Source organism: Fragaria vesca, linkage group LG6, assembly GCF_000184155.1.
Source record: "Fragaria vesca subsp. vesca linkage group LG6, FraVesHawaii_1.0, whole genome shotgun sequence".
NCBI classification, from domain to species: Eukaryota; Viridiplantae; Streptophyta; class Magnoliopsida; order Rosales; family Rosaceae; genus Fragaria; species Fragaria vesca.
The window spans coordinates 34,801,042-34,826,656 of NC_020496.1; the positions used below are offsets into that span (position 1 = coordinate 34,801,042).

At 36.9% G+C, this 25,615-nt stretch overlaps 3 protein-coding genes and 1 pseudogene across 3 annotated transcripts; 1 reads left to right on the plus strand and 3 right to left on the minus strand.

The window, feature by feature from the left end:
• Positions 1-1,511: 1,511 nt before the first annotated feature.
• LOC101314395 (cytokinin riboside 5'-monophosphate phosphoribohydrolase LOG3-like) lies at positions 1,512-5,200 on the minus strand. Its single transcript, XM_004304390.1, has 7 exons — positions 5,005-5,200; positions 4,326-4,423; positions 4,163-4,193; positions 3,369-3,468; positions 2,091-2,161; positions 1,839-1,982; positions 1,512-1,651 (listed from the first exon to the last, which is right to left on the minus strand). The coding sequence occupies exons 1-7, from the start codon at positions 5,125-5,127 to the stop codon at positions 1,559-1,561; spliced, it is 660 nt and encodes a 219-aa protein (XP_004304438.1). The 5' UTR covers positions 5,128-5,200; the 3' UTR covers positions 1,512-1,558.
• Positions 5,201-17,928: 12,728 nt separating this feature from the next.
• Positions 17,929-20,198, minus strand: LOC101314681 (29 kDa ribonucleoprotein A, chloroplastic-like). The gene is made up of 5 exons (XM_004304391.1): positions 19,816-20,198; positions 19,605-19,706; positions 18,886-19,200; positions 18,682-18,789; positions 17,929-18,294 (listed from the first exon to the last, which is right to left on the minus strand). The coding sequence occupies exons 1-4, from the start codon at positions 20,164-20,166 to the stop codon at positions 18,724-18,726; spliced, it is 834 nt and encodes a 277-aa protein (XP_004304439.1). The 5' UTR covers positions 20,167-20,198; the 3' UTR covers positions 17,929-18,294; positions 18,682-18,723.
• Positions 20,199-21,518: 1,320 nt separating this feature from the next.
• Positions 21,519-22,094, plus strand: LOC101310543. Its single transcript, XM_004306197.1, has one exon. It carries the CDS (start codon positions 21,519-21,521, stop codon positions 22,092-22,094), a length of 576 nt encoding a protein of 191 aa, XP_004306245.1.
• A 295-nt stretch (positions 22,095-22,389) lies between these two features.
• LOC101314971 overlaps positions 22,390-25,615 on the minus strand; it is a 3,889-nt pseudogene continuing 663 nt past the window's right edge.

Sequence of the window (25,615 nt, forward strand, 5' to 3'; positions counted from 1 at the left end):
TTGTTCTTTTGGATGCCCATCAGTTGGTATCATCATTTAACTTCCTCATACACGAGAGAAGTCATGGCTCTATTGCAGTTGGTGTTGAATTTCTTATACAAAATCTAGGTATCAGCCCTGCTCAAATGTTCCAGGTCGAGGCTGAGCCATCCATTCATGTAACTGCCCTAGCGCTTCGAGACACATTTTGAGTTAGCATTATTTTTTCTTATAAATAAAACCTGGATTGTGCTTTAAACTTTTTATCTATTCGCGCGTGAGTGAGCGAGTTCTAACCATAACCATAAATGTACATCTATTCCACTGAGGGATTAACATACCCCAACAGTTAGAAATCACTCATACCCCTGAAAGTGACTGTCTTTCAACATTTATCACAAGCTTTTGCACAGATTAAAGGAAAAAGAGTATTAAAAAGAGTAGTGGAATCAACCTCAAGAAAATGTTAGAACTCGATCAGATGTAAGGAACTGGGTCCTAATTTGTCCCCAACCCCTTGACCCAAAGTCTTTTGAGCTGACACGAGAGACAAGGAGTGTAGTTTCCTTTTCCTCTTGTTACTTAATAGTCTAACCCCATCTTCACAGGATCTTCACAAGCACTAGTAGTGGAATCAACCTCAGGAAAATGTTAGAACTCAGATGAAGAAACTGGGTCCTAATTGTCCCTAACCCTTACCCTCTTACTCTTTCTTCTATGTTTATAAATCATAACAAGTGTGACCCTCCATAGGCCACATCACTTGTCAAACACTGTCTCCACTGTTGGAACTTGGCAGGCAAAGGCATTCCTCCTCTTTTCTTAATTAGCTAGGTCCCTTCCTTTTCCATATCCAATCAACATGACTTGTCCTCTCCTTCGTGTTTTCTTGTAGTTGGTTAGCTTAACCTCCACTGTTGGCCATAGCTCCCAACCTTAACTTGAAAAGATAGGCCAAGTATGCCTGCAACAACAATTGTCCCTCTTTTTCTCTTGCCCACTGACACTTATCTCACTGTGATTGGACCACTTGCACCATATCTTCAACTACACCTCAATGTATTATCATGCTCTCTATGGATCTAGTTAGTGTGATTCCATGACAGTGATAAAACACAACAAAGGACAAATAAAGCATATGTCTATAGCAGTATAGGCACATAGGCTTCTGTTTACTTCCTTTGTTTATTTTGAACCTTGTATCTACAACCAAAATGAAAAATCCATCCTCTTGCTAGTCTTATACTCTGAAGTCTTAACACTTAAATACATGACAGAAGATTGAAGTAGTTGAAATCAAGCAAACATCTGGTTTAATTAGAAAATATAGAGTAGATCATAAATTAGTTAACCATTAATATGGGAAGGTTCACAAGCCTCTACTACTTGCTTACTTACAACTAAAGCAGGGGAAGAAAATTCCACAAAATGGAATGTTGAAGATTTGACATATTAAGGTCGAATGCATTAATTTACAACAAAGAAACTCCCCATATCAGAGATTTAGAGTTCTACAAATTAGCTTCTTCAACTTCTGAAATTCCCACAGGCATCTTGCTTCAATGCTACAAATCCCCTTTCACCTAGAAATCCCGAATTCTTGAGTGTTGCCAAGCTGTGCCATCTCCCAGTTCGACTTTGAAGCAACTCTTTCATGGCAGGGAACATAATCCTATCACCATAAGCAAGAAATCAGTTCGAAAAACCACAATAGAGGTGAAGGTCTTGACTTTCCAGTGTTAAGTGTTTAGTGAAACTTAAAAAAGAAGCACTAATAATTTTACATGTGAATTTGTTGATTATTTAAGTAATACTCAGGGACAAACAAACAAAGAAAATCAAAGAATGTTTTGGGTTACCTCTAATTTCTTCACCAACTCCATTGCTGTTGGTGCTGATATAATAATATGGCGTGCATCTGGGCTAATGAATCCTTCTTCCACAGCACTATCAATGAATGATAGCAACGAATTGTAGTATCCATCAACATTCAACAATCCAACCTGGAAAAAGAAAACAAGAACCAAGAAAAAGTTGGTTTAATTCCCAATATTCATAGATCTTAATTACCATTAATGATTTTGTTTAGAAGTTCCAGAAAAGCTACTTACCGGTTTGTCATGAATTCCCAGCTGAGCCCAAGCTATCACTTCCAGTAACTCTTCAAGAGTTCCATAACCACCTGCATGTAAAATGTAATTAAGAGTTTGCAGTTTAAGCTTCATTTGTCTTACAGCTAAAATGATTAATTCATCCAATATTGTAACCCAAAGACCAGGATGGCAGGATCATGCTATTAATCATGAGAATTTACAGAAAGACCACTATTTTGTTGGCGTAAAACAGTAAAAGGATAAAAAGGCAGTTCATACTGTCAGTTTCACTGCTTTGATCATTTGACTTTGGTGCAGCATAATTTGACCACATAACTTTTTGATGTTCCAAATGTACTTCGCTCACTTGCAGAGGGTGTTCATATTTTCAATATTCTTCTTGAACTATCAATTTCTTTAGGGTTGGAAGAATTCAGACAAAAATAATAACAGGAATACCCATCAAAGTACAATGACTATTATAACCCCTGCATTTCCTTCCTCTCCCCTTCATATTTTCTGTGATGTTGAAAAAAACCCTGGGATGAAATGAATGAAGTTATTCACAAGTGTTTAGCATCATTCCCTATCAGGTGCTTGTTCAAGTTGGCAATGCCTATTTGGTGAAAGTGTGCATATGTTGAGCTGTTTCTCGGAAAGAATTGGTAGTCATTGACTGGCTACAAAGACTATTTAGGACAAGAGTAGATTAACAACAGAAGCAAGGCAAGGTTCCTCAGAAGCTCTAATTTTCAGTGTAAGGATGTTGATGGGTCATAGGATTGGTTTGAATGGTTGCTCTCTAATCATCATGGCTCTTGGGGAATGTGAGATTCACACAATCACAATCATAATAGACACATACAATGACCAGATTTCAAGGCTTTTACCATAAAAAACAAGAACCCTCAACAGTAAATCATCAAAACTTATTTTGACCTATTATGGCCAAATTGTTCACAAACCCTTTTAGTTATTAACTCAGCATTTTTTCTATGGTCAAAACTCAAAAGTTATTTACTCAATTTATTAAGGGTTTAAGGTTTCTCTTCTGATTTGTGGTTCTGTCTCACTCACTCTTCCTTTAAGTTCCATTTCAGTTCATTGGGGTTTGGTAAGTAATAGCTAAACACAAGAAGGGGAATTGGGAATCTTCACAAGAACCAAAACTTCCATTCTGGGTCAATCTTTAAATGCTGGAATTGGTAAAAATAAAAGCCATGAAGGACCATATGTATTTTGATTGCTTTAAAACAAAACAACTAGCAGGATGTGCAGTGCAGGGCTTATACTAACCAGGCAATGCAATAAAGGCGTCTGAATGCTTAGCCATCTCTGCCTTCCTTTGATGCATACCTGCAACTGCCTTCACTTCCCCCGGAGTTACACCAGTTAACTGTAAAATGGTAGCGGTGCCCACAAAACCATTAAAAAAAAAACAGTTTGGAGCTTTGTGCAGAGAGGCAATGATGGTTTTTCAGAGAAATGATGATGAACTTAATACAAACTTCAACCCAGCTGCTCCCCAGCCATTCATTTTAGAGCAAAATAAACAAAGTTCCATACTTGGAAAAAGCCAAGACAGAAAAGCACAAGAAGCAAAATACTTTTCAGTTGAATGAGCATATAGACTATACAGAGAAACCAGTAGTGTAGTATTAGTGCCAAGTACTTGAGTGTAAGGATAAGCCTCCCCAAGCATCCATTGAAGAATCACTAGATTCTAGAGAACCAAACAGAAAATAACAAGAAACAAAGCAAGCAACAAAGAACAAAAAGAGAGGCAAAAAAACCATGCCAGACGAAAACAAAAAAGAGGAACGAAATAAAATTAAAATCCCAAAGGGTGTGTAAAAGTGCTCACATCATCCACAGATTCCACACCAAAAAGAAGAAAAGGAAAGGGAAAAAAGAGAGAAAGCAACAAAAGATTGAAAAGAAAGAAAGATGCAGAAAAGATTTGAACAAGAATCTGAATCCCAATGAACTGTGAGATATATAGAAGTAAAAAAATAAAATAAACCGTGCATAATTAAAAATAGAAAGTTGAAGGACTTTAATCTGGCGCTAATAGGAATTAGGAAACATACCTCTCGAGGCATGAGCGTCTTGGGAATAACTCTACAGAGAAGACAATAACATGACAAAATCAGTCCCAAAACTCACTTAATTGTTTCTTAATCTCTTTTGTGTTTGTTTATATCATTTCTTCTATGTTTTCTGAGATTTCATAATCCAAGAGCAAAACAGTACCCAATGACATGCCGACCACCATCATGAACAGCTTGAGAAACCAAACCCATTAGGCCTATGCTGCCTCCTCCATAGACCAGATCAATGTTCCTTGAAACCTACGAGAAAACAAAACCAAACTCAGCCCAGAAACCCTCCAGAAAACAAAACCAAACTCAGTACATGGTAGTACTTGGTCCAGATGTACTGAGATAAATTTCATTTCTATAAAAGCTATCGTTTTTTCCATCTCCAAATGACTTGTATAAGTTTGAAAAGCTTTTCGATAATGACAGAGAGAGAAAGATCAACATTTACATGCATTACGCAAGAGACAAACTTAACAAGGAAGAAAGGTTGAGTTTGAAGGGGTCAATCTCAACTCAGAAAATGAAAAACCAGCCCATGAATTATATGACAAACAAGTTGCAATATCATAATGCGTTGCCCCAAAAACCAGAACAAGTTAACATGAAAAAGTTAAAAGACATGAGCAAGATGAAGATTTGAGCAACTTCTACGAACTCCCAGCAAAGTCCATTCGGCACAAACAAGAGACCGACATAAAATGAAGGCCAGAAGCCATCTACAACACACACCAGTAAGTATAAGAGTTTGAGAATTCTCAAATACCAACTGTAAGGTAGCAAAGACTAAGCATAGTAAAACAGCATGTGAAATAATGAGAGTCATTCTATACCAGCTCTTTCCCAAGCTCAGTGGCAGCATCTTGGTAGCTAGTCTTCTTGCCTTGGCTACTCCCACAGAACACACAAATCCTCCTGAACTTTGAGAGCTTCATGTCAATGTTGTTAATCTCCATTTCTCACTCACTCACTCACTCTCTGGTTTTTGTTGCTTGAAATTCAAAGACTATTCTCTCTTTCTCTCTCAGTCACTCTTAATATTTTCCCTCTCCTCTGTTTCTTTACTCTTTTGCTCGTTACCCTTCATTGCTGCGTTCTCCACATACGTAATTTATAAGCCCCCCTCGCACGTGAGTACTCTTAGCACGCTTGGGCTTGGCACAACCAAAACTCTCCCACACAAGTAACCATTGGCACGCGTGGACCACTCAATTTTATTTGTTTTCTATTTTCCCATCCCATTATTTTCTTTCATTCCTATTTTTTTCTTAAAGTCCCTCCCCTTTCTGCTTTAGTACCATTATGATCAAAAAAATAAGTTGTCTATTTTTGAACTTCCCTCAATGATGATGTAATGTTTTCTTATCTTGTTTGTCCATTTATTGTGATACATCTCAATAGTTGTGGACCAGATTAACACATCATCTTCGTTTTACTGTTCGTAATGTGTAATTCTATGCTTATACAGACCTATCTACTTATCTATATCAGATAAATTTACACCGACTGCCAACGTGATATTAATGGTTTTGGTCTTGTTCCAAACTAGATCATACATACAACAAGCTAAAACTTCTAGGCCAAAATTTTTCATGTACTGCAAGATATTAGCATTAATTTTCCGTGCGGTTTTTTAATAGTTGTTGTGAATACTCATGCGAACCCGAGCTCAAGATTTGGATAGCTCCCATATCAGGGAAGTCAAGGTGTGTGCATATAACGTTGCCTCTAATATTCTCCCTACTCGAAGTACACTGAGTGAACATGGTATTGATATAGATACCTAATGTCTATTTTGTGAGGAAGTCACCCCACCCCCCCCCCCCCTCCTCCCCCGGCGGGCGTCACCCCTCATGCACTACTAGATTGTACTCGTGTCTCATAGTTCTTTTGATTGACTCATATTCCCCTTTTGTTGAGCTCGTCTACAGTCTGATTGGTTAGTTCTCTCATCTGTCTACTGTTCTATATGTTTTTCCTACAATTCTTATTTTTTGAGGGCTATTTGGCGCGACCGAAACTTAAAAATTTGAGAAGGTGTAGAGAAACCAACTTTCTTATTTGGTTTTTCGATCATAGCCGGTCAATATCTAGATATATGCGACATGTTTTCACTTTTCAGCTGATTTGGTGATCGTTAAGGTGTCGAAACTACATTAAATCAATAAACAAGCGAAATTTGTCCAATTAGAACCGTTCGTGTAAATCACGATTACGAAAACTCAAACGATCACCAAATTGGCTGAAAATCTGTATAGATGGTCATGTCATATATATCTAGATAATGACTGGTTATGATCAAAAAATATGACCAAAAAGTGAGTCAAATAAGGACTTTCGCACTTTAATTTCAAAGCGAAACTTCGTTCTGAATATAAATTGATTATATATTTGCCTTAATTACTATATTGTTATTATTTCTTTAATGGAAGTTCGTTTCAATATGTCATTGAAAAAAAAAAAACAAAAAAACAAAAAACCTTGTCTTAATTATATCATAAAATACTTGATGATTAACTAATACCAAACACTAATCTAGCTAGACACTATCTGGTTACTACTTGCAGCTTTGAAAATCCAGACAAACATTCATTTTTCAACCTCGAAAAAGTCCAAACATGGACAATCCCAGAAGTGTTTATTTATTTAAACATCCCAAGATGGGCATCACGGACTCAAATAACTAGTCCGACAATTATAAATTATGAGAGTAACAGACAGCAGGTATGGGTAAATTTCCAGAAGAGTGAGCTAGAGCTAATATATATGGAGCATTGTGCATATGGGAGTGAGTTTTTGATCGAGAATAGAAACATAAGTGTGTTATGACCTATCTCCCTTGTGCCCTCATCCACTTCCCTCCCTCGACATACTTGTTGTATGCATAGGAAACATCTCATTCTTATTACCTTTCCCCATATCCACCACTCCTTCACTTCTCCAAGCATGCTGTCCCCAACTAATCTATATATACTCGCTAATTCCATTGCCCTCTTCTCCACCAGTAACATCTCCTAGCTTCCTCTCCTCCAAACACTCACAATTTATATTCATTTTAAATCAGTTAATTCCCATAAAATCATGGTTTGGAACTTTGGATCATGTTAATTAGTTAATTCCCTAATCCCATGACCCATTTTGCGCAAGGTTAACTTAATGACAAATTCACGAACATATGGAAAAACTAAGAGCATATTCAAGATAAATTGTTGTACTGCTTTCCCCCTAAATGTCACTACTTCGATCAAGGCAGTTTTTTGAACAATTGACATATATATATATATATATATATCTATCTATCTTGCCAGAAAATATTAATTATTCATAATTAAAAAAAACATAAAGAAACTTGTGAAATACCGGTGATCTTATGTGTAGAAAAATAGTGAGTGAGAATCATATACTGCCTTTACAAATTAGGTAAAATTCACGTACTACATCGATTACTATATAATGGTGATAAATCCAACAACTTTGAGTTCTTAATGTCATCTGACTCATCTCAATTAATAATCTTTTTAAATGTCTATTGTGGTACAGTTGGTCAAGCTAGCTTTTTTAGTATGGAATCCTCATGTTAAAAGTTTGAGTCTCAACTCTTACCAATTTGTGGCCAGCAGATTTGAGGGGTGTATGATACGCCCGCTTGTTGCGGAAGATTAATATGGTTTTGTTAAAATATACTCTCGTAGACTTCAGTCCAATATTAATTGAGTGAGTGTGCTACTAATTTGCTAACGCAACCGAGATGCTTCATATCTCACTCTCGATCCAAAAAAATATATATAATTATCATAGGGTGATATAATTAACACACTTCATTTATGATGAGAGTCAATCATGAAACAAATTTAAATGACAAATTTGTAAATAAAATTAAAATATATGAATAGAAAAATAAATAAAATGTGTTAATAACAAAAATGAGTGCGGTAATAACATCAACCTTACCGTATTGTTACCTATTTAGTAATTAGTTATTATTATGTTGTGGTCTAGCTTCAGCAGTTCCAGCTGCGTAAAATAATTATAGTAGCCCTTATATTAGTGTTGTTCATTGCCTGGATTGCAGGAACTGAACCCATATGCCCTTTAAAATAATATGCATCAGATTAATTCATTTTTTGCATCCTCAATCCCCAAAATTGGCCCTTTCTGGCTGTTTACCTTTACCATTTTGTCTGTACTTCTTGCCCACTCCCTAAGTCCCCCCATTTTCGGAGACCATAAACTCATGATTACTATTCTTAATAGAGGATTGAGCACAACACTTACTATACATGAACATGGCCTTGTGCATGCTTGCATGCGCGTTGAAGGCATGGTTTTGTGTGTTTGTTAGTTGCTGTGTTTATGCTGTGGTTTCTTCTATGGATCGAAAAATTCCCCCTTCAATGGAGAAAAAAAGTAATGAATATTTCATAAAAATATTACATATACCCATATATGCTACAAACATAAACTAATTGGTACCTAACAAGAATCAGAAGATCCCACTTCTCTTAGTCTTATGGAATATTCTTCAAGTAGACCCATTTGGTAAACAAAACTCCACCATAATATGATTCGATTTGCCTATTACGGTAACAAGTTTTCTTTAATAAAGTTAATCACGACTAGTTCAAACTTAGAAAGCACAATTTATTAATGGAGACATTTGTAATGTTATAACTGTTCATAGTTTATGTTCTCCTACAAGAATCATTCATTCATACAAATAATAGAAGATTCATAATCTTTCAATTACCGTTCTCATCATTCTTAGTTTCTTAATTCTTACCATCAAATATATTCTTCTAGCAATTTAAATAACCACATAATTTGAGATATCCGTTGCCGATAAATCTTTAGTCCGCTTTATTGTTCATTTTATGGTGACAATTATTGAAGTGGGATCTAAAATAACAAAGAGTTTAACATTGTTGATCAAAGTGTTGCGTATCGTATCATTTTGCCTTCCGGCTTGGAGAACATAATTACGTTAGTATTCCGTACGTATGCCATAGTTAGGGTCGTGGCAATGGCACTTGTAAAAGAATGTGGGAGGGGACAAAAACAAAGGTATAAATTAACCAGCTGTCGATGTCTTTCTAATATTTCAGTATTTCACAGCCAATACAAAACCATAAAAATGGGAATGGGATACCATGCCATTTTGTGCAACAAATGCCAGCAGCACAGTTCTTGAATTGCAAGATGTGAGATATAGTACAAGCATAACTAAAGAAACAAATGCAAAAATTTCTGAACCCTCTTTCATGCTTTAAATTTCTTTGACTGCAGAAGATGTGTTTTGATCCAAAACATTTAGGGTTGGATTGATCTGCTGTCACCACCTAACATTACCCTTTAATACCTATCATTTCCCAATGCTGCCATGACTCTTATATATAATTTGTTGTAATAAAGCCCCATATCTTGTTTCTTATAGATTTGAGACAGATTTATAGCAGTTGTTGGTAGAGCTTCAATCTATCAATCAGTCCCTATCTATCATCTGCATTACATATTAACCTATACATAAAAAATTCATATATTCCTAGCTAGTTTCCTACAAGTTAAATCCCACTCCCACAGTCTGAAATGGAATCTGGAATTTTGGGTAAATGGCATCAGAACTTTGCAGCTGCCAAGATGCTCTGCATAAAAACTTACCTTGTTGCAATGCATAATCAGAAGCACTCATCTCTTGTGGTAAAGTGGCCTGACTACCCCATTGTCCACTGCTATAATTACAAAGTTCCCCTTGTTAGACACATGGCCTCTAGTGATCGGATAAGTTTGTTTCAATTATATGCTCAACAAAAAAAAGATCTCAGAAAAGTTGCATACTTTGCCTGCAGCCCTTGCCTCGAACTGGAGGTGCCATCTGTCATGAACTGATGAACATGAACATGAACATGAAGATGATTCATATCCAATTCACCCAAAGTTTTGAGCTTCCTTTGGAGTTTTAATTTGGAAAAGGAAGGGTTTATCTCTTTTCTTATTTGGTCTCTCAAAGTTGAAGCACAACAAAGAACCCTTTTCCCTTTGTCTGTTCAGAAAAATAAAAGCTTAAAATCTCTCATGGTCATTGGGTCCTTTTTGACCTGTTCTGCAGATCAATTTAGCACAAAGTTCAAGTCCTAACTACCAATTGAACTTAAGATTAAGTGATTAAGTTTTTCCAAAGTTTTGGTAGTGTCCCTTGTGAACTTTACTTGTAACAAAAGGCCAAAAGTTGTTGAGGTTCAAAAGGCTTCTATGCTAGTCTAAATGGCTTACTTAGACTGCACTCAATCCAATTTTATCTTTTCCTTTTTTTGCAATTTCTTCTCCTTTTGGATCTTTGACTCTCTGCTGAAGCAACAGGTTTTTTTTTTTTTTTGCTTAAGTAACGTACAGTTGGAACTTATAACTAGTCTAATAGCTTGGAGGGAAATTTTGGATCAAAGGAAATGATTAAGAACATCATGATTAGACTGTTAGTTCAGGGTCATTTTGACTCTCTTTCTCTCTTTTCAAGTTTTCATTTTACTTTCAGAGCACAGTGTACTATTCTAATAGAAAAAGAAACTAAAAAAATTAAAAATTAAAATTTATGTGCACCGAAAGAAAGAAGTGGCATTTAGAAATCTAACCAAAATTCAAATAATTGGTACAAATCCCTACTAGATTGTTTGCTGCTTTAAGGAGTTTATGCCTTGAAGAAGCATGCTCATCTTCAATGGAAGATTCAAAACGTATCCTCTGTACATTAGCACAACTAAGATTCTTAGCATATATAATTAAGTTCCTTTTCTCTTTATCTCTTGGTTTTTCTTTTCTTGGAGAGGCGGCCGAATATGGCTGCCCTTAAGCCTTTACTGATAATGAAACTACATAATATGTACATGTGGAGACTATGAGCCTAAATCTTAAATTAAAATGAGCATCCAGTAAAATCTTGAAATAAATAGCATGTATCTGAAAAAGTTTTAACTAGAACCAAAATACTTCGTCAGCAAAATATGCATCAGGCATGTCATTGTTGTTACTTTATAACCTAGGTTTCATTTAGTAACAAATCATCCTTTATTTAAAATGGACAAATAAACATTGTTCCATATGTACATATATTAGACGTACTAATGCAGCAGTGCTAGGAACTTGCTTGAAATGAACGGAGTTTGACCCCATTTTCCCTTTAAAAAGAAAAAAATTTGTTTTCAGGCAAGTAAAATTACATGTCGATGTTAGACATCATTACCTATTTATTTTCAGTGAATCGTTTTCACATACTATTGTTAACAGGTGAAACAATGACAAACAAAAAGGAAACAACTCTCGGAGAGAAAATGAACTGAACCGTATTCAAAAGCTAATCAGATTGCTTTTTAAGATCAAACCAATTAGCAGTAGACCACGCTAATCGATTGCGAGTGTTGATAAGAAGTTTGCTATCTTTACGGTGGAGAGCGATGAAGAAAACATATGATCATGGCTAATCGGACATGACTAGAACAGAAGAAAAGAATGGCACATATACTGTCACGAATCCCAAACACAAAATTCTCACTAGACTGCAAAATTTATGGAGCAAGATAAGGTCATAAGGATCAAACTTTCCAAGTTGCAGTTGTCCTCAAGTCATTGTCTTCTTCCGCAAGTAACAGATGCATTTCCAAGTAGATTCAGGAAATGACAAAACGTACCACTCCAATCTCAGAAAACTCAGATTGAGCTAGCCAGCCATGTATAACATTACCATGATCTCACGTACCTATTGCTCTCAGCCTGTGTGTGACTGAAGAAATACCTAGACATACTGGTTTTCGTACGTACATCATGCATGTATGTATATATAGATTCGTGCATGAACCCGAGCTGAAAATTGGAGATGCTTGATACTAAATTACTAATCTTTGGACACGAAGAGCGCACGACTCAAAATTCCAGACTAAGTTAATTATCACTCATTAGTTTTTCGTAACGAGTTATTCGTATCTGGAATTAAAAATTTACGTATATCAAATTATAGGTGAGCCAATATGATCACTCTGTGATCACAAAATCAATTTGCCGACAGATCAAACAAGAATATATTGGTTTGACATACTAGCTAGAGTTTTCTCGTAACTAAATTAAAACTTTAATGTGCCGGTACCATATTCTATGCTAGATTGTTGTCTCACTTGTCTGCAAGAATCATTCATTCGTTCCTAAGTCCTAACTAATTGAGACATGTTAGGGGATTCACATTTGAAATTGCACATCAATGGTGACATGCACGTTAGTTGGTGACTTACTTGAGAGACTGGATCGAGCTAGGACGGTGCTGCTGCATCTTAATTTGGGCATATCAAAAGCCTGATTGCATGGTGTTGTCTTTGACTAACATATGCTAACATAATAAGAAAGTAAGAAAGCAATAGGACCTAATAAGAAGGCAAACGCACTTTAAAAGACATCTTACCTGTATATTTTGGTTTGGTTGGTTTCTTTTTGGAGTTTCAAATCAACAAGCTTTGTTAAATTTCCCAGCAAATGAAAGAGAGCAAACAGACGAAAAGACAAAACAGAAAAGGATCAAGTTCTGTTTGCTGGTATGAGTACCGGTGTTAGAGGTTGATCATATAGAGAGTGCCTTGTGTTTTAGGGAAAGAAAAGTAAAGGATTGTTAATCTGTTAAAGACAAATCAAAGAGACTTTTATGCAAGAATGACACCAAAAGATAGATTCATTTTCATGTGGGGAACTTGATAATATTTAGTTTTGGGTTTATCTGAATAGTCTAAAACCCTAAACCTGTTTGGAAGACTAGAATCATATACAAGCTTAGCTTTTTGACTCCTTTTGCTTACTGATCTATATATATAAGTAACATGCCGACAGCAAATAAAGAACAAAGAGAAGGAGAACTTCTTATACAAATCTTTGAATAATTTGGATGGCTTTTTCAATTTGTATGGACCTTCTCTTATCAAAGAATAGTAGTGTAAACAATTTATAGAGATTTCTATGACCCCATGCACTTTTATATATCTGACGGTTAATATAGTTAATGTATGTCCAAACTGATCATTTTCTTTTTAATCTGTTAATTAATCACATGTCATTAGATTAGTGACCAATTAACAAAACCCATATCATATATATGGCAATGTCGATCGACTTAACAAAGTAGCAGATCGAATATGCACTATGTTTGGATATGAAGCAAAAGTGATGACAATGCATGTTAAGTAGAGGTGGATTGCGGCCATGACTAGATTGTGGATAGAGGACTCAGGGATGTCAACTTGTAGAGAAAGTATAATCTAACAACTTATTCAGAATGCTTTAGGCATGAAAACGTACCGAATGCCACCTACATTTCTTTTATTCGTCTAAGTTCTTATCTCACAATTTGGAATCATATAGTTGGGGCATTTGGCAAGGACTAATAGTACAGTCCGGCCTTAACAGATATCAGAATAGAAGGCATAGTGATCTAGTGAAGGGGTATTGGAACATGAAGAGCATATGATTTGGTTTCCTTAAAGCTCAAATGTCTCCTATTTCTATGACATTATTGATCGTCCAACCCACTTCCCATCATAGTTTATTTCACTTTCACTTGCTGCTCTCACAGTCTCACATGATCAGCAAGCTCTTCTCAATTCCTATACGAAATCAAGTACATTATTCTTGACTGTGCATCTCAAATTGAGAGTCTCATATATAATGGATGCATTAGATGTTTTCATAAGAGAATATATATTTACTATACATTATGATTTTTATTGTGAACCATTATTGATGTCGAAAGATAACAAATAGTTGTAGAGTCTATAACAAATAGTTGTAGAGTCTAGTGATCATATATTATAAAAATATCTATAAAGATATATGGAAAGTAATTTGAGGAGGATGAGAAAATGAACCGAAAGAATTTAGGAGAATAAACACCTTCTTTGTTAAAAAGATAAATAATGAATCAACGTAGATCACATAACCGTTATAGACTGACATAGTATCGATATCGTCTCAACTTGACCATTTTTCATATTCATATATATAAGAAAAAGTGAGCATTGACCGTTGATTAAGCTTTTACAGTTATAAGTGAATGGCCTTGTTGCATTGTTGGTCAATTGTACTCATAGATATAACTCGGGTGCTTTTTTGGGTTTGGGATTCCAATCACATACTCGATTGCCTAAAACCAATAGTGATGGCTTCTCACATGCACTTTTACTTTCTCTTCTTCAAAAATTGGCAACAGATGAATGAATATCTGGGAATGGGACTTTGTCCAAATTTATCATGACAAACTACCCCTCCACATGTAACATGTTGGTATGGAGAAATAGGCTAATTAACAAGCTCATTGTCTCAATAGTCCCTCTTACTTACCAAAATGCATGATGGGAATAAGTCCCAATTTGAGTACTCAAATTTAACAAAAACAAGATAACCACATGCTTAAGAATCATCAAAGCTTTAGAAAATTACCACACAAGGTGGGAACACTCGAGATGTGGTAATTATATCCATTTTGACATAAGAAATCTATCTTCCCTATCTAGCTACCATCTTAAAAAATGTGATTCTATATTCTTTTAGGTGCCAACTTCCTCAAATAACAAATAATTACATATCGCGACATAACATACATGTTCTTCTTTAACTTTAAAGAGTAAGATAAAAGAAAAACTAATTTGAACCTGAGTTGGCATCTCTTTTCTATTTACACATGAAATATATAGGGAATTACATATCATGGCTGAACTCAAGGCACTTTTTCAAGCTTATTTTGAGGTATATGTTCTCCACTTCTCCATATATATTAGTTCATATGACCGATGTTCAGATCCAAACAAAAACCTTGAGTACTCGATCGAGTTACCTGACGTTTCTTCATCGTTTAAGAACTTTAAAAAAAATATGATCTGCACACAAAATACACCCAAAAAATAGAAAGTTGATACTTTGATAAATCTGGAAAGATGTTCAAAATGATCGAGATGAAAAAAGAGCAACAATGGGGTTTCAGGAAGTGAAACTTTATCACAATTGGCGGGAAGTTTCTAGTCCCACTTCAGAACATCACTTACTAGATAGTACATACCACCTAAATAGATTCCAAAGTCTTGTGAGCATTCATGGGTTCATGCTTTCTTTAACCAAGAAGCACTTTGGATTTGGATTCTTCTAAAGTCGATCCCTTTTTTATTAGAAGAAATCCATTCTTTTAATTATAGGGTATTTTTAACTTCTCACAACATTTTATCAAGGTTGTAACATAAACAGAACTGACTTTTTGTTGAGATCGGGAAGTTTATTAAGAAAACATAAACAACTTACTTCAATAGAGCATCAGTTCTGTTGGCGATGATTTTTTTTTTTTTGAGGGAAAGGGAAATTTTCTTCTGTAGGCGAAATAGCTCATTCATTAATACGATCTTACAAGATCAAGCTTGAAGGTCACAAGTGACCCTCATTTACATCCACTGCTCAACTGATTAAGCTAATAGCCAGACTACTATCCAAAAAGATGATAATAAACTACAATTCTACAAAGAAAATAAAGTCTAGAAAGCGGACACTCAAAAACTAAACAAAATGCGTCCAAAAAGGCGGACATCGAAAAACTAATTTATTCGACATAACCCTAATTCTCGGCATCCGTCAAGATGAGCTTGGGGGCCTAGAGACCTCCCTCCACCGATCAGTACAGTAAACAGCCTTGAACTACGACTATGAAATAAGCCTGCTCATAGTAAACCGAACCTGGAAACTCTAGCCCAAAAACAAAACTAAGTAAGAGAGAAGAGGGAAATGGACCAGGCCTAAAAGGACCCAGCCCACTCCCACATGCCAACTCTCCCCTCAGCCCGCCTGAACCCTAGAACCATGTCGGACCACCCGAGACAATCACCGCCTCTAAAATTCTAAATCAGTCCCACTTTCTCCCCCGTGCGAACCACATCACACCAAGAACTCGGTGAACTGCGACCAAACTCCTAGAACTCAGAACCCGATACCGTTACATGGCGTTGGATCGAGGAAACTCGCCGGCCCTCCTCACAGCCCCAACAGTCGATCCTCAACCTTTTGGCAACCCTAGAATTCAGTCCTCAAAAGCGTCCTCGCAGACCGGAACCACACCTCCAATCTCCTCCTCGTCACACCTCTAAGCTACAATCGCCCGTACCCAACCAGATCTTGAGAAGGAGCACCTCGCACATGATCCCAACCACTCGAATAGCGACGTTGGAAACGCCTAGACCAGGCAGACCACCGGGAGACGCCGCCGTTACTACACGAAACCTAGGGTTCTAGATTTCGGTCTTCCAGAAACAAAATGATGAAGATGCATTATTAACTTGTTCCTATTATCCTCGATGATTTGCAACCAACTTGTCTTATAAACAAAATGGAATTTTCTTTACCCATTTATGGACCAATGAAATAATTGCAAGTTATGTCATGATACTTTTCTGCTTTGCTTCTAGATGCACAAACAATAGAGACAAATTATATATATTTTCCTATTCGATCAATAAGATATATCTGATCTAAAACGGGCGCATAAAAAATTCAAATGTGTAAACTGTAAAGTGAGTAATTATATCGCTTCTGCAGAACACTTACGCTTCAAGTCAAAGATTACGAACTGCAATGCTCAAGTAGAATCATTATGCTCACAAACTTTTGTCTTTCATTACAATTCATATAGCTGCAGTAAAAAGCCAGAGCTTAATGAACGTATGCTTATATTTTATTTAGAACCAGTATTGGGGAAGAAACACATGCGAACCCACTATTCTCTATGTGACCTAAATTGATGATTGCTTCAACTTCATTTTGAAGAGGATGAGAAGCACCCAAAATTAGTGCCTGTCTGCATAGGATTCGACTTCCCATCCTGGACACCAAAAAACTCAAAGCCTGTCTGCATTTCTTGGGCCCAAAGCCTGTATCGAACTACAGCGGGCTGCCCAATGTTCCAATTTTTGCATGGGTTTTTAATGGTTTTTAATTGGTCTAGACTATAGCTCTATGTTCACATTCAGTACTCAGGACTATATTAGACCTTTTTATTTTTTAAGATTGTCATATAGTTATATGGGGTGTCTTAAGATGTATTAATATTAACCCATGTTTGATGTCATGAGCTTAGAAGGTATAGTTTGCTTGGTTTATGGTTAAAATAATGATGTTATTTAAGGATGACCTATTTGAGTACCCACAATAACACAATTTAAGGAGGTCAAAATGAAAACAAGATGTTACGTAAGCTCATTTATTTTAGTACACAGTAACACCAAACATAGTACTAGCTAAACTGGATTCCTTATTTAACATAGTCTCATTTAGTCCCATGAAACAAACATCTACTATATGTTAGTATTTGTAATGCTACTATCCCCAATAGACTAAGGTTAGGGCGTCAGGCAATGCATTAGACTGATTAGAGTATTACCTAGGAGCTACGAGTTACAAGGTTACCTTTCAAATCAATCCATTCCGTGCCATGAATCCACACGAGTTCGTCCAGTGTCAAGTCCTTAATTTTTTGGCATTACAAGAATCAGGAATTCAGGATCATTCACTAGCAAGAATTTCTGCTCTGGTTTCAGAAAACTTAAACAAAGTCTTCCAATGACTGGGTCAGGAATGCTGGTGGCTGATGTGAGCGGTTTGTATCCTATCTAAGAACATTTCTTCATAGCCCATCTGTGTACACAACAAAAACTGTCGAGGAACAGGAAATAAAATCATTTCTTCTAGCACAAGAACCGAATATTCATTTTTAACTTGGATATCATTTGATTGAAAATCTGATCTGGTTGTACATTTCTCCCACAATTTGTTACACAATCAGGATTTCTTTCAGTGACATGTCAAGGTAAAACAGACTATTAGATGATGATCCATGTACTTGAATCTATAAACTGTTGTTAAAAAGAAAAAATAGATCACAAATCAGTCCCTTGACTAAACCCAGCACTCAGAACACAGATTTAAACTTTCCGAAAAACATTCGCTCTTGTCCATCTATAGGTCGACGCCAAAACCACCACCACTCATGAATTCAACTGTGGTGCAAGGGAGCATAATCTGGGAACTCTTGACAAAAGGCAATGACATGCAGCTACTCAGCTCCTAACTCCCTGTCAAAAAAATCAGCACGTGTTAAGATAACAAATACATAAAAAGAGAAGAGAGAAGCAGGCAAAACTTTTCTATGAATACTCCACAAATCCAATAGTATAAAATGACATGCAACTTTAAAAACTAGAAATCAATCACATGATTAACCAAAACAATAATACTGAAATCGCCAAAACATGTCTCCAGTATAGTCACCAAATGGCAAATAACATGGATAAGTGAGTGAGTTAAAGATTAGGTCTAGATATGAACAAATGAAATATCGTCATATCACTTGGAATACTTATTGAGTAGTTTAGTGGTAATACAACTGCAATAAACTTGTGCTTCAAAAAAGATGTGATAATCAAAGTAGAAGAAAGAAAAATTCTAGGTTGAAATTTTACATCGAATATTCTGTTGGCCAATGACTCTCAAGGATCTAATACTCAAAATTGACGCCTTGGCGGCCTTGGTTCTGCCGCGGTGACGCGAATAGATCTACCACCCAGGTCCTTCAAAATTAAAAAGATAAATACATTAGAAATGCAAAATGGTGCTGCACTTGGGATAATACAAATACCGAAAAGAAATGGTGATTATATACGTACAACGCCATCCAAAGATTCAATGGCACTGTTCATTTCTTCAGCAGATCCATATGTCACAAAACCAAAACCCCTCGACCGGCCACTGTCCCTGTCAAATACCACCTTGGCCTCCAAAACCTTTCCTTGCTCATTAAACAAGTTTTCAAGTGCCAAATTGTCAACACCCCATGCAAGGTTACCCACATACAGACGGTTGGAAGAGTCACCATAACCTCCACCACCTCTGGGGGAACCACCTCTGGCACCTCTGAAAGAATCCTCAGTCCTAGGTGGGGGAGGTCCATAGTTTACTCTCAACGCCCGTCCATCAAGTTCCTGCAAAAAGTCGCAGTCTTGTTTATATACAACAAACCAGGTTCATAACAGTCAACATAGATGTTAAGCATATAGCAAAAGATTCGCATCAAGAAAGTACATTAATAAAAAATTCTTCATGTGCAAAGATGTCATGAACCCTTGCTCACACAATAAGTAGGTTCACGGTTTTCACGCATGAAACATAACCAAACAAATCAAACACTCAGACCAATAAATAGGCACAAAAAGCAGTCACAATAGTAACATTAAGATAGCACTCACTAAGCTTCAACACAAACTTTTCTGCACAAAAAATCTTCAACAACTCTCAAACACCAATCTACCTTTATCATATCTCAAACAATTTGCTTCACATTTTCACACATATACAACCAGATAATAGACACAATAACATGACTTACATAGCCATTGAACTGACGAGCAGCTGCTTCTACTTCCTGAGCACTCGACATGGTCACAAACCCAAACCCTCTGCTTCTCCCAGTCGTCTTGTCATATATAACCTGCAAAATTCCATCAAACCCTCCATTAACACCCAAAACAAAATCAAACCCACATTTTATCTCGATTCAATTCACAAAAAGACTCAAACGTTCACACGAAAAACCATACCTCAACCATCTCAACATTTCCAGCACCCTCAAACAGCTCAGCCAGCTGAGCACTGTCAACAGTGAAGGGCAAGTTCCCGACGAAGAGCTTAAGGTCAGGCGAGAAATTGGGCTCGGCTTCGTCGCCGCTGAGAACCTCCTCATCCTGCTCGAAGTCCGAAACGGCGACGTGTCGCACAAACGACCTCGACGCCTTGCCGGAGCTGAGAAATGAAGCCGAAATCGAAATGGGTTTGAGGGAGGAGAAGGAGGAGAGAGAGAAGAGGGAGACGGAAGTGGGTTTGGGGGAGTAGAGGGCTAGGGTTTTGGGGGTGAGGGAAGGAAGAACAAGCGAAGCCGTGGAGGTAGTCATGGCTTTGCTTTCAAGATAAGGTTTTGGCAAAAACAGAGAGCGAGGGTTTGAGACTTCTGAAACTATCCAAAGGGTTTTAAGAAGAAAGTTTTAGATATTTCTTGATGGCGGAAATGCCCCTGGGATTGGGTGAGAATTACGGATAATGATCGTCTGGACAAAAGCAGGGGTCAGATATTTTTGTGGGATGAAGATGGGCCATGTTGCTGTCATTACTTATTACAATGGGCCATAACCCTCTGGCTTGGCCCATAAAGATCTGTGTATTAGGAAATATCAATTTGGAAAGATGTGTTCTTTTCAATTTTCATTGAGGTCAAGATACAAACACCTACACTTGTTGTTCCTAACATACTGGGTTTCCGTGACCTTCATCACTTTAATCTTGCTCTCCTAGCCAAGCAGGCTTGAAGACTTACTGAAAATCCAGAGTCAACGTGGGCAAGAATTCTCAAGGCGAGGTATTTTCCTAAGGTTGGTTTTTCAGATGCTAAGAAGGGGTATCGAGCTTCTTGGGGATGGTCTAGCCTCCTGGAAGTCAGAGATTTTGTCACAAAAATGGGGTGTTGGCATGTTATTAACGGTTCATCTATAAATTTATGGAAGGATCAGTGGTTACCACCTCCCAATATAGGCTGTATACAAACTATTGCTCCTATTCCAGATGATGCCCCAACACTGGTCAGTGATTTAATCGTCAGAGAAAGCAGGTCTTGGAATTTGGATACAATTCTACACCTACTCAACCCAATTGATGTCTCAACAGAATTCTTTCTATTCCAATTGGTCCTGGCATAGGGCTTGACAGGTTGATATGGCCCTTATCTAAGAATGGCAAGTATTCTGTTTCAAGTGGTTATCATTGGGTTCATAGTCATCTCACTACAGGATCAAGTTCTTCCATAAGCAACACTTCTCATATCATCAGTGCAAAATGTTGGAAAATGCTTTGGGGTTTGAAAACCTTACCAAAAATCAAATTTTTTCTCTGGAAGTGTTTGAATGGTGCAGCCGCCTCTTTTCCCAATCTTTTTCACAGGAAACTGTCTCAATCCCCAATCTGCCCTCTTTGTGGTGCTTTTGATGAGTCAATTGAGCACATCCTGTTATTATGCCATTGGGTTGACCCAATTTGGTATAGGTCTCCTCAGTGCTTGAGAATAGATAAGAGAAAGGTTATTACTTTGGACAAATGGCTGCAAGATTCTATTATGAAACACAGCATTGAGAGTGACAGGGTTTGGTGCGGTACCTTGATTAGCTTTATTTGCTGGTCAATCTGGAAAGCTAGATGCTGCTTCGTTTATCAATATGAATCACCTTCTCCTATTTGTGTGCTTCAAAAGGGAATCATGGCAGCTTTTGAATTCATCAACTCATGCTCTAAAGAAAATGTGAAAACAAAGAGCAATGGAGTTTTGAAATGGACTCACCCTCCTGAGGGAGTGACTGCTATTAATTGTGATGCAGCCTGGTCTGATGAGAATAATGGGGGTTTGGGAGTAGCTCTCCGCAACCATGAAGGAGTTTGTATCGGAGGGGCTCATGGGCAAGCCTTTCTGTCTTCTGTAGAGGCTGCTGAAGCCACAGCAATACTGCTGGGAGTAAATGTTGCTTTGGATATGGGACTGAAAGATGTAATTGTTCAGTCTGATTCTCTAAGTATAATCACAGAACTCAACTCTTCTAGCTCATGCAAAAATTGGAAGATTACTCAGATTATTGATGATATCAAATGGAAGAAGGTTTTTTTCAATTCCATTACCTGGGACTGGATTCCCCGTGAAGCAAACCAAGTTGCAGATGCTGCAGCTTTGCTTGGAAAAAGGATGATGGGTCTTAACCGATGGGTCAACCGGCCACCATCATCTCTCTTGAGTGTACTCCGGAACGACGGTTTGCCATGTCCACCGTTGGTGGCAGTTTAGTTGGAAGCCATCTCTGGTTTCCTCCTTTTTTTGTTACTGATGTCCTTCTGTTTTCTCTTTTCTTAGAATCTGAGATGAAGGCTTCAGTTTTTCTTTTTCTTTCTCTTTGGGCTTTGCAGTTTTGCTAGCTTGTGTTTTGTTTTGGGCTTTGGCCTTTTTAATGAATTCTTTTCTCACCAAAAAAAAAAAAAACATACACTAATGTGGTTGAGAAGAACTCCTAATATGAGAATGAAAACGACTAACGTCTATTGATGGTTACGAAAGAATACATTACAGCAAAACCTGTGATGTGTCAAGTAGTGCTCCAGTGCAACTCGACATGTATAACTCCATTTCTTGAGTTAATCAGATTGTACTCGCCTCTGATGCGCCCATTGTATACCACATCACTAAAATTGATGTCAATATACCCCAACAATTCCTAGATAAAGATGAATAATATTCAGATGCAGGGTTTTGATTCAAACATGAAAATAGATGAGCTAAAACTGATGAGATTATTGTATACAGACCAACCTTTTTTCGGAAACGATAGGCGAAAAGGTGTCTTTTCTTACTCTTTACTGCAAAACGAATACTCTCCTTCAAAGTCGCCTCTTCTACCACAAACTGAAATTCTTCGTTCCAATATGGCCGATGGGATCTCTTTATCATCTACACACAAAAAAGTCATGATTAACTGATGAGATGACTAAATCGAATGTGTCATAATACACTATATTGATCATATTGTGTTTTTCTCAGATTGTGCAGATATATAGGAAAGCACTACGAATGCAAATAACATTGTCTCAATGACAATTGTTATTTGCAGTCCCCCAAAGGAGTGCATGATGTGTTTCTAAGCTGATTAACTATATATTCACCTTGGTTTTCCTCTTTTCTCCTTTAAACAGAACCAATACGTAAGGATTAGGGCTCTCATAAAGCTTGCTCTCGAGTTCTTCTGCTCCTTGAACTGTAACCAAAAGCAGACCAGCTGCATGTAATTGTGAAGACATGTCTATGGACATGGATTGCCTTCGGCTCCTATTCCGGCTCTTGATTCCAAGCTTCTTCGCATCTATCAGTTGATGTCCATCCAAAGGTCCACTGTCATGTATTCCACCACTACTTTCTTCTTTAAAAGGATTATATGTCAACTGCACCACAAGTTGGCCTCTTTTTTTCTTGTTTTGAGGATCATAAGGGTTTGTGTTCTTCACCAAATCAAGCGTAAATTCTTGTGTGTTATCTGGGGTTAGCGACTTCAGTGGAAGAATTTGCATTCCCATAGGGTCATGCGTCCCAAACTGTCAAATATCAGACATGATAAACCTGCTAGGGGCGAGTGCAATATACTATGCAATATGGTATAACATATCAAAAACATACAGTAACATACAACATATTTTGAGGTTATCATCTTTCTGGGCCAAAAATTTGGTAAAGACGGTCATGTTTCCTTTAATACGTGGGGCTATTTACTACATATATAGTCGACTTTTTGGTTAACCAGAAAATGAGCATCATTGACAACAAAGGACTTAGAACTCGGTTGCAAAAATATTCACCCGAAAACATGTAGAAGGTCTAACAGAACAATAATTTGATGTATTCAAATGAAAACTGGCGATTTGGATCACTGATTAGCAGTTTGATCACTATTATGAATTAATCTTGTATATCAAACCTGATCCCAGTCGACAACATTAAACTGAATGAATTGGGACTCTGGATCTTTGACTGTAAGGTTGAAGTCCTCATTCCATTCAGGGTTCAAGTTTCTCATCTTAATGCTAGTTTTCTTTGGTGGAAGACTCTCCCCAGTTAGTTGGATTATAACATAAGGATCAGATGTTCCTATGATATCCATCTTCAAGAGTTTCTTAGCTTTTAAAATCTTGACATGCAGTATGCCTACAGGCTTCTTTATAGTTCCTGATCTGGGGAAATGAGATGTCATAAGAGTACACACATATATGTATTCTGGGAATTAGTTAGTATCATTATTGAACTTTACTGTAATTTCAGTTAAACTTACAGTGAAGCCTGAAGAATGGGTATGTTCAAAGTTTGGGGCCATAAATAAAGGCTAGCAACTTGATTTCTTATATATTCCTGCTTACACCAAAAACAGAAGCAAATAAGTATATATTGTATTAAACTAGTATCAAACTGTTGACAATAAACATACATAATATAATTCAAAAGGTGAAAAATATAACTGTTATTTTCCCTCAAGGAAATGGTAGAAAGAAAATTTTCATTTTCTATAAAAGAAACCGAAAACTTGGATGAGTATCCAGTACATTGCCTACTGAATTCTCAAATTCCCATTAAAGCATTGTAACTTTATGAATTCGCTAGACGTATGGTAATTGATTTGATTCTTATGACTTCCACAGAAGATAAAGTAGTTTGGAAGATAGTTTATAAGGCACGCGAACCACTATGAATGATGTTTTCCACAATTCTACTTCTCATTCACTAAAGAATCAACATTAAGCTTAAAAAGAAAGAGAGTAACCTGAACAAATTGATAGAATCCGGGGATTGCCATAATATCCCCTCCCAGTAATCTGAGTCCAAAGTCCACATATGGCTGCATGTACATATATGACATATCTGCCACCATAAGAATATGCACTTACACGAAAGTGTTGTAAATTACTGTGCGTAAATTTGTGTCAGTTTACCTTGTCTATCAAAGTCACTGTTATGTTTCCAAAACATGGGAATGTTGGTACGAGAGGCCTTAAGATTATCCTTGGCGTTGCAAATACTTGGACATCCATTAGCTGATAAGAACAAAATGTAACAATCTGATTGTCAAATGCATATCAAACACATTCCCAAACTGTGGTTAAGGCGGAACTGTTATGTTGCCCAAATGTTGATCTAGACCATAGATGACTTTTATTTCTGCTTAAATATGTTCTTTTTTTATTCAGATTCAGTGAACTATAACTCCATAAGTCAGGCTGTCATGGCAAAGGAACATTGCTGACATGAACGTTTTTCTTGTAAAGAAAAGGCATTTGCCCCTGAAATTAATTCTAACCTGAACGATGAATCGAACTGACAGTATTTTTACCACAACAGTTATGTGTGGAATTCCTGCCCATCTAATAGCAGGTTCAATTACAAGTTCATTTTCGTTGGTTTCGTGCACTCTGATACCTGCAATACGACGAATTAATTAATAAGATACCTCACAGACAAATACACACTGAGAAAAAAAAAATAGAAAAACCAACTTGAATGATTCTGCTCATTGAAATCTTGCTGTAACCTACACCAAATCATTTCTAGTATATAGGCACGAGTTTGCTAGACAATGCCTACATGCTGAATTTTACACAAAACTTACCATAAATTGTAGGAGGAAGAGTTCCAAGATTCAAGCTCTGAAATCCTATATTTGAGAATTCAGTAGGCAAGTATTGGCTCTGCAAACATCCAGTGTACTCTGCAAAAATTGGCTCTGCTGTGCTTCTGATAATCTTGCATATTGCCTTTCGATTAAAAAAAAAGAA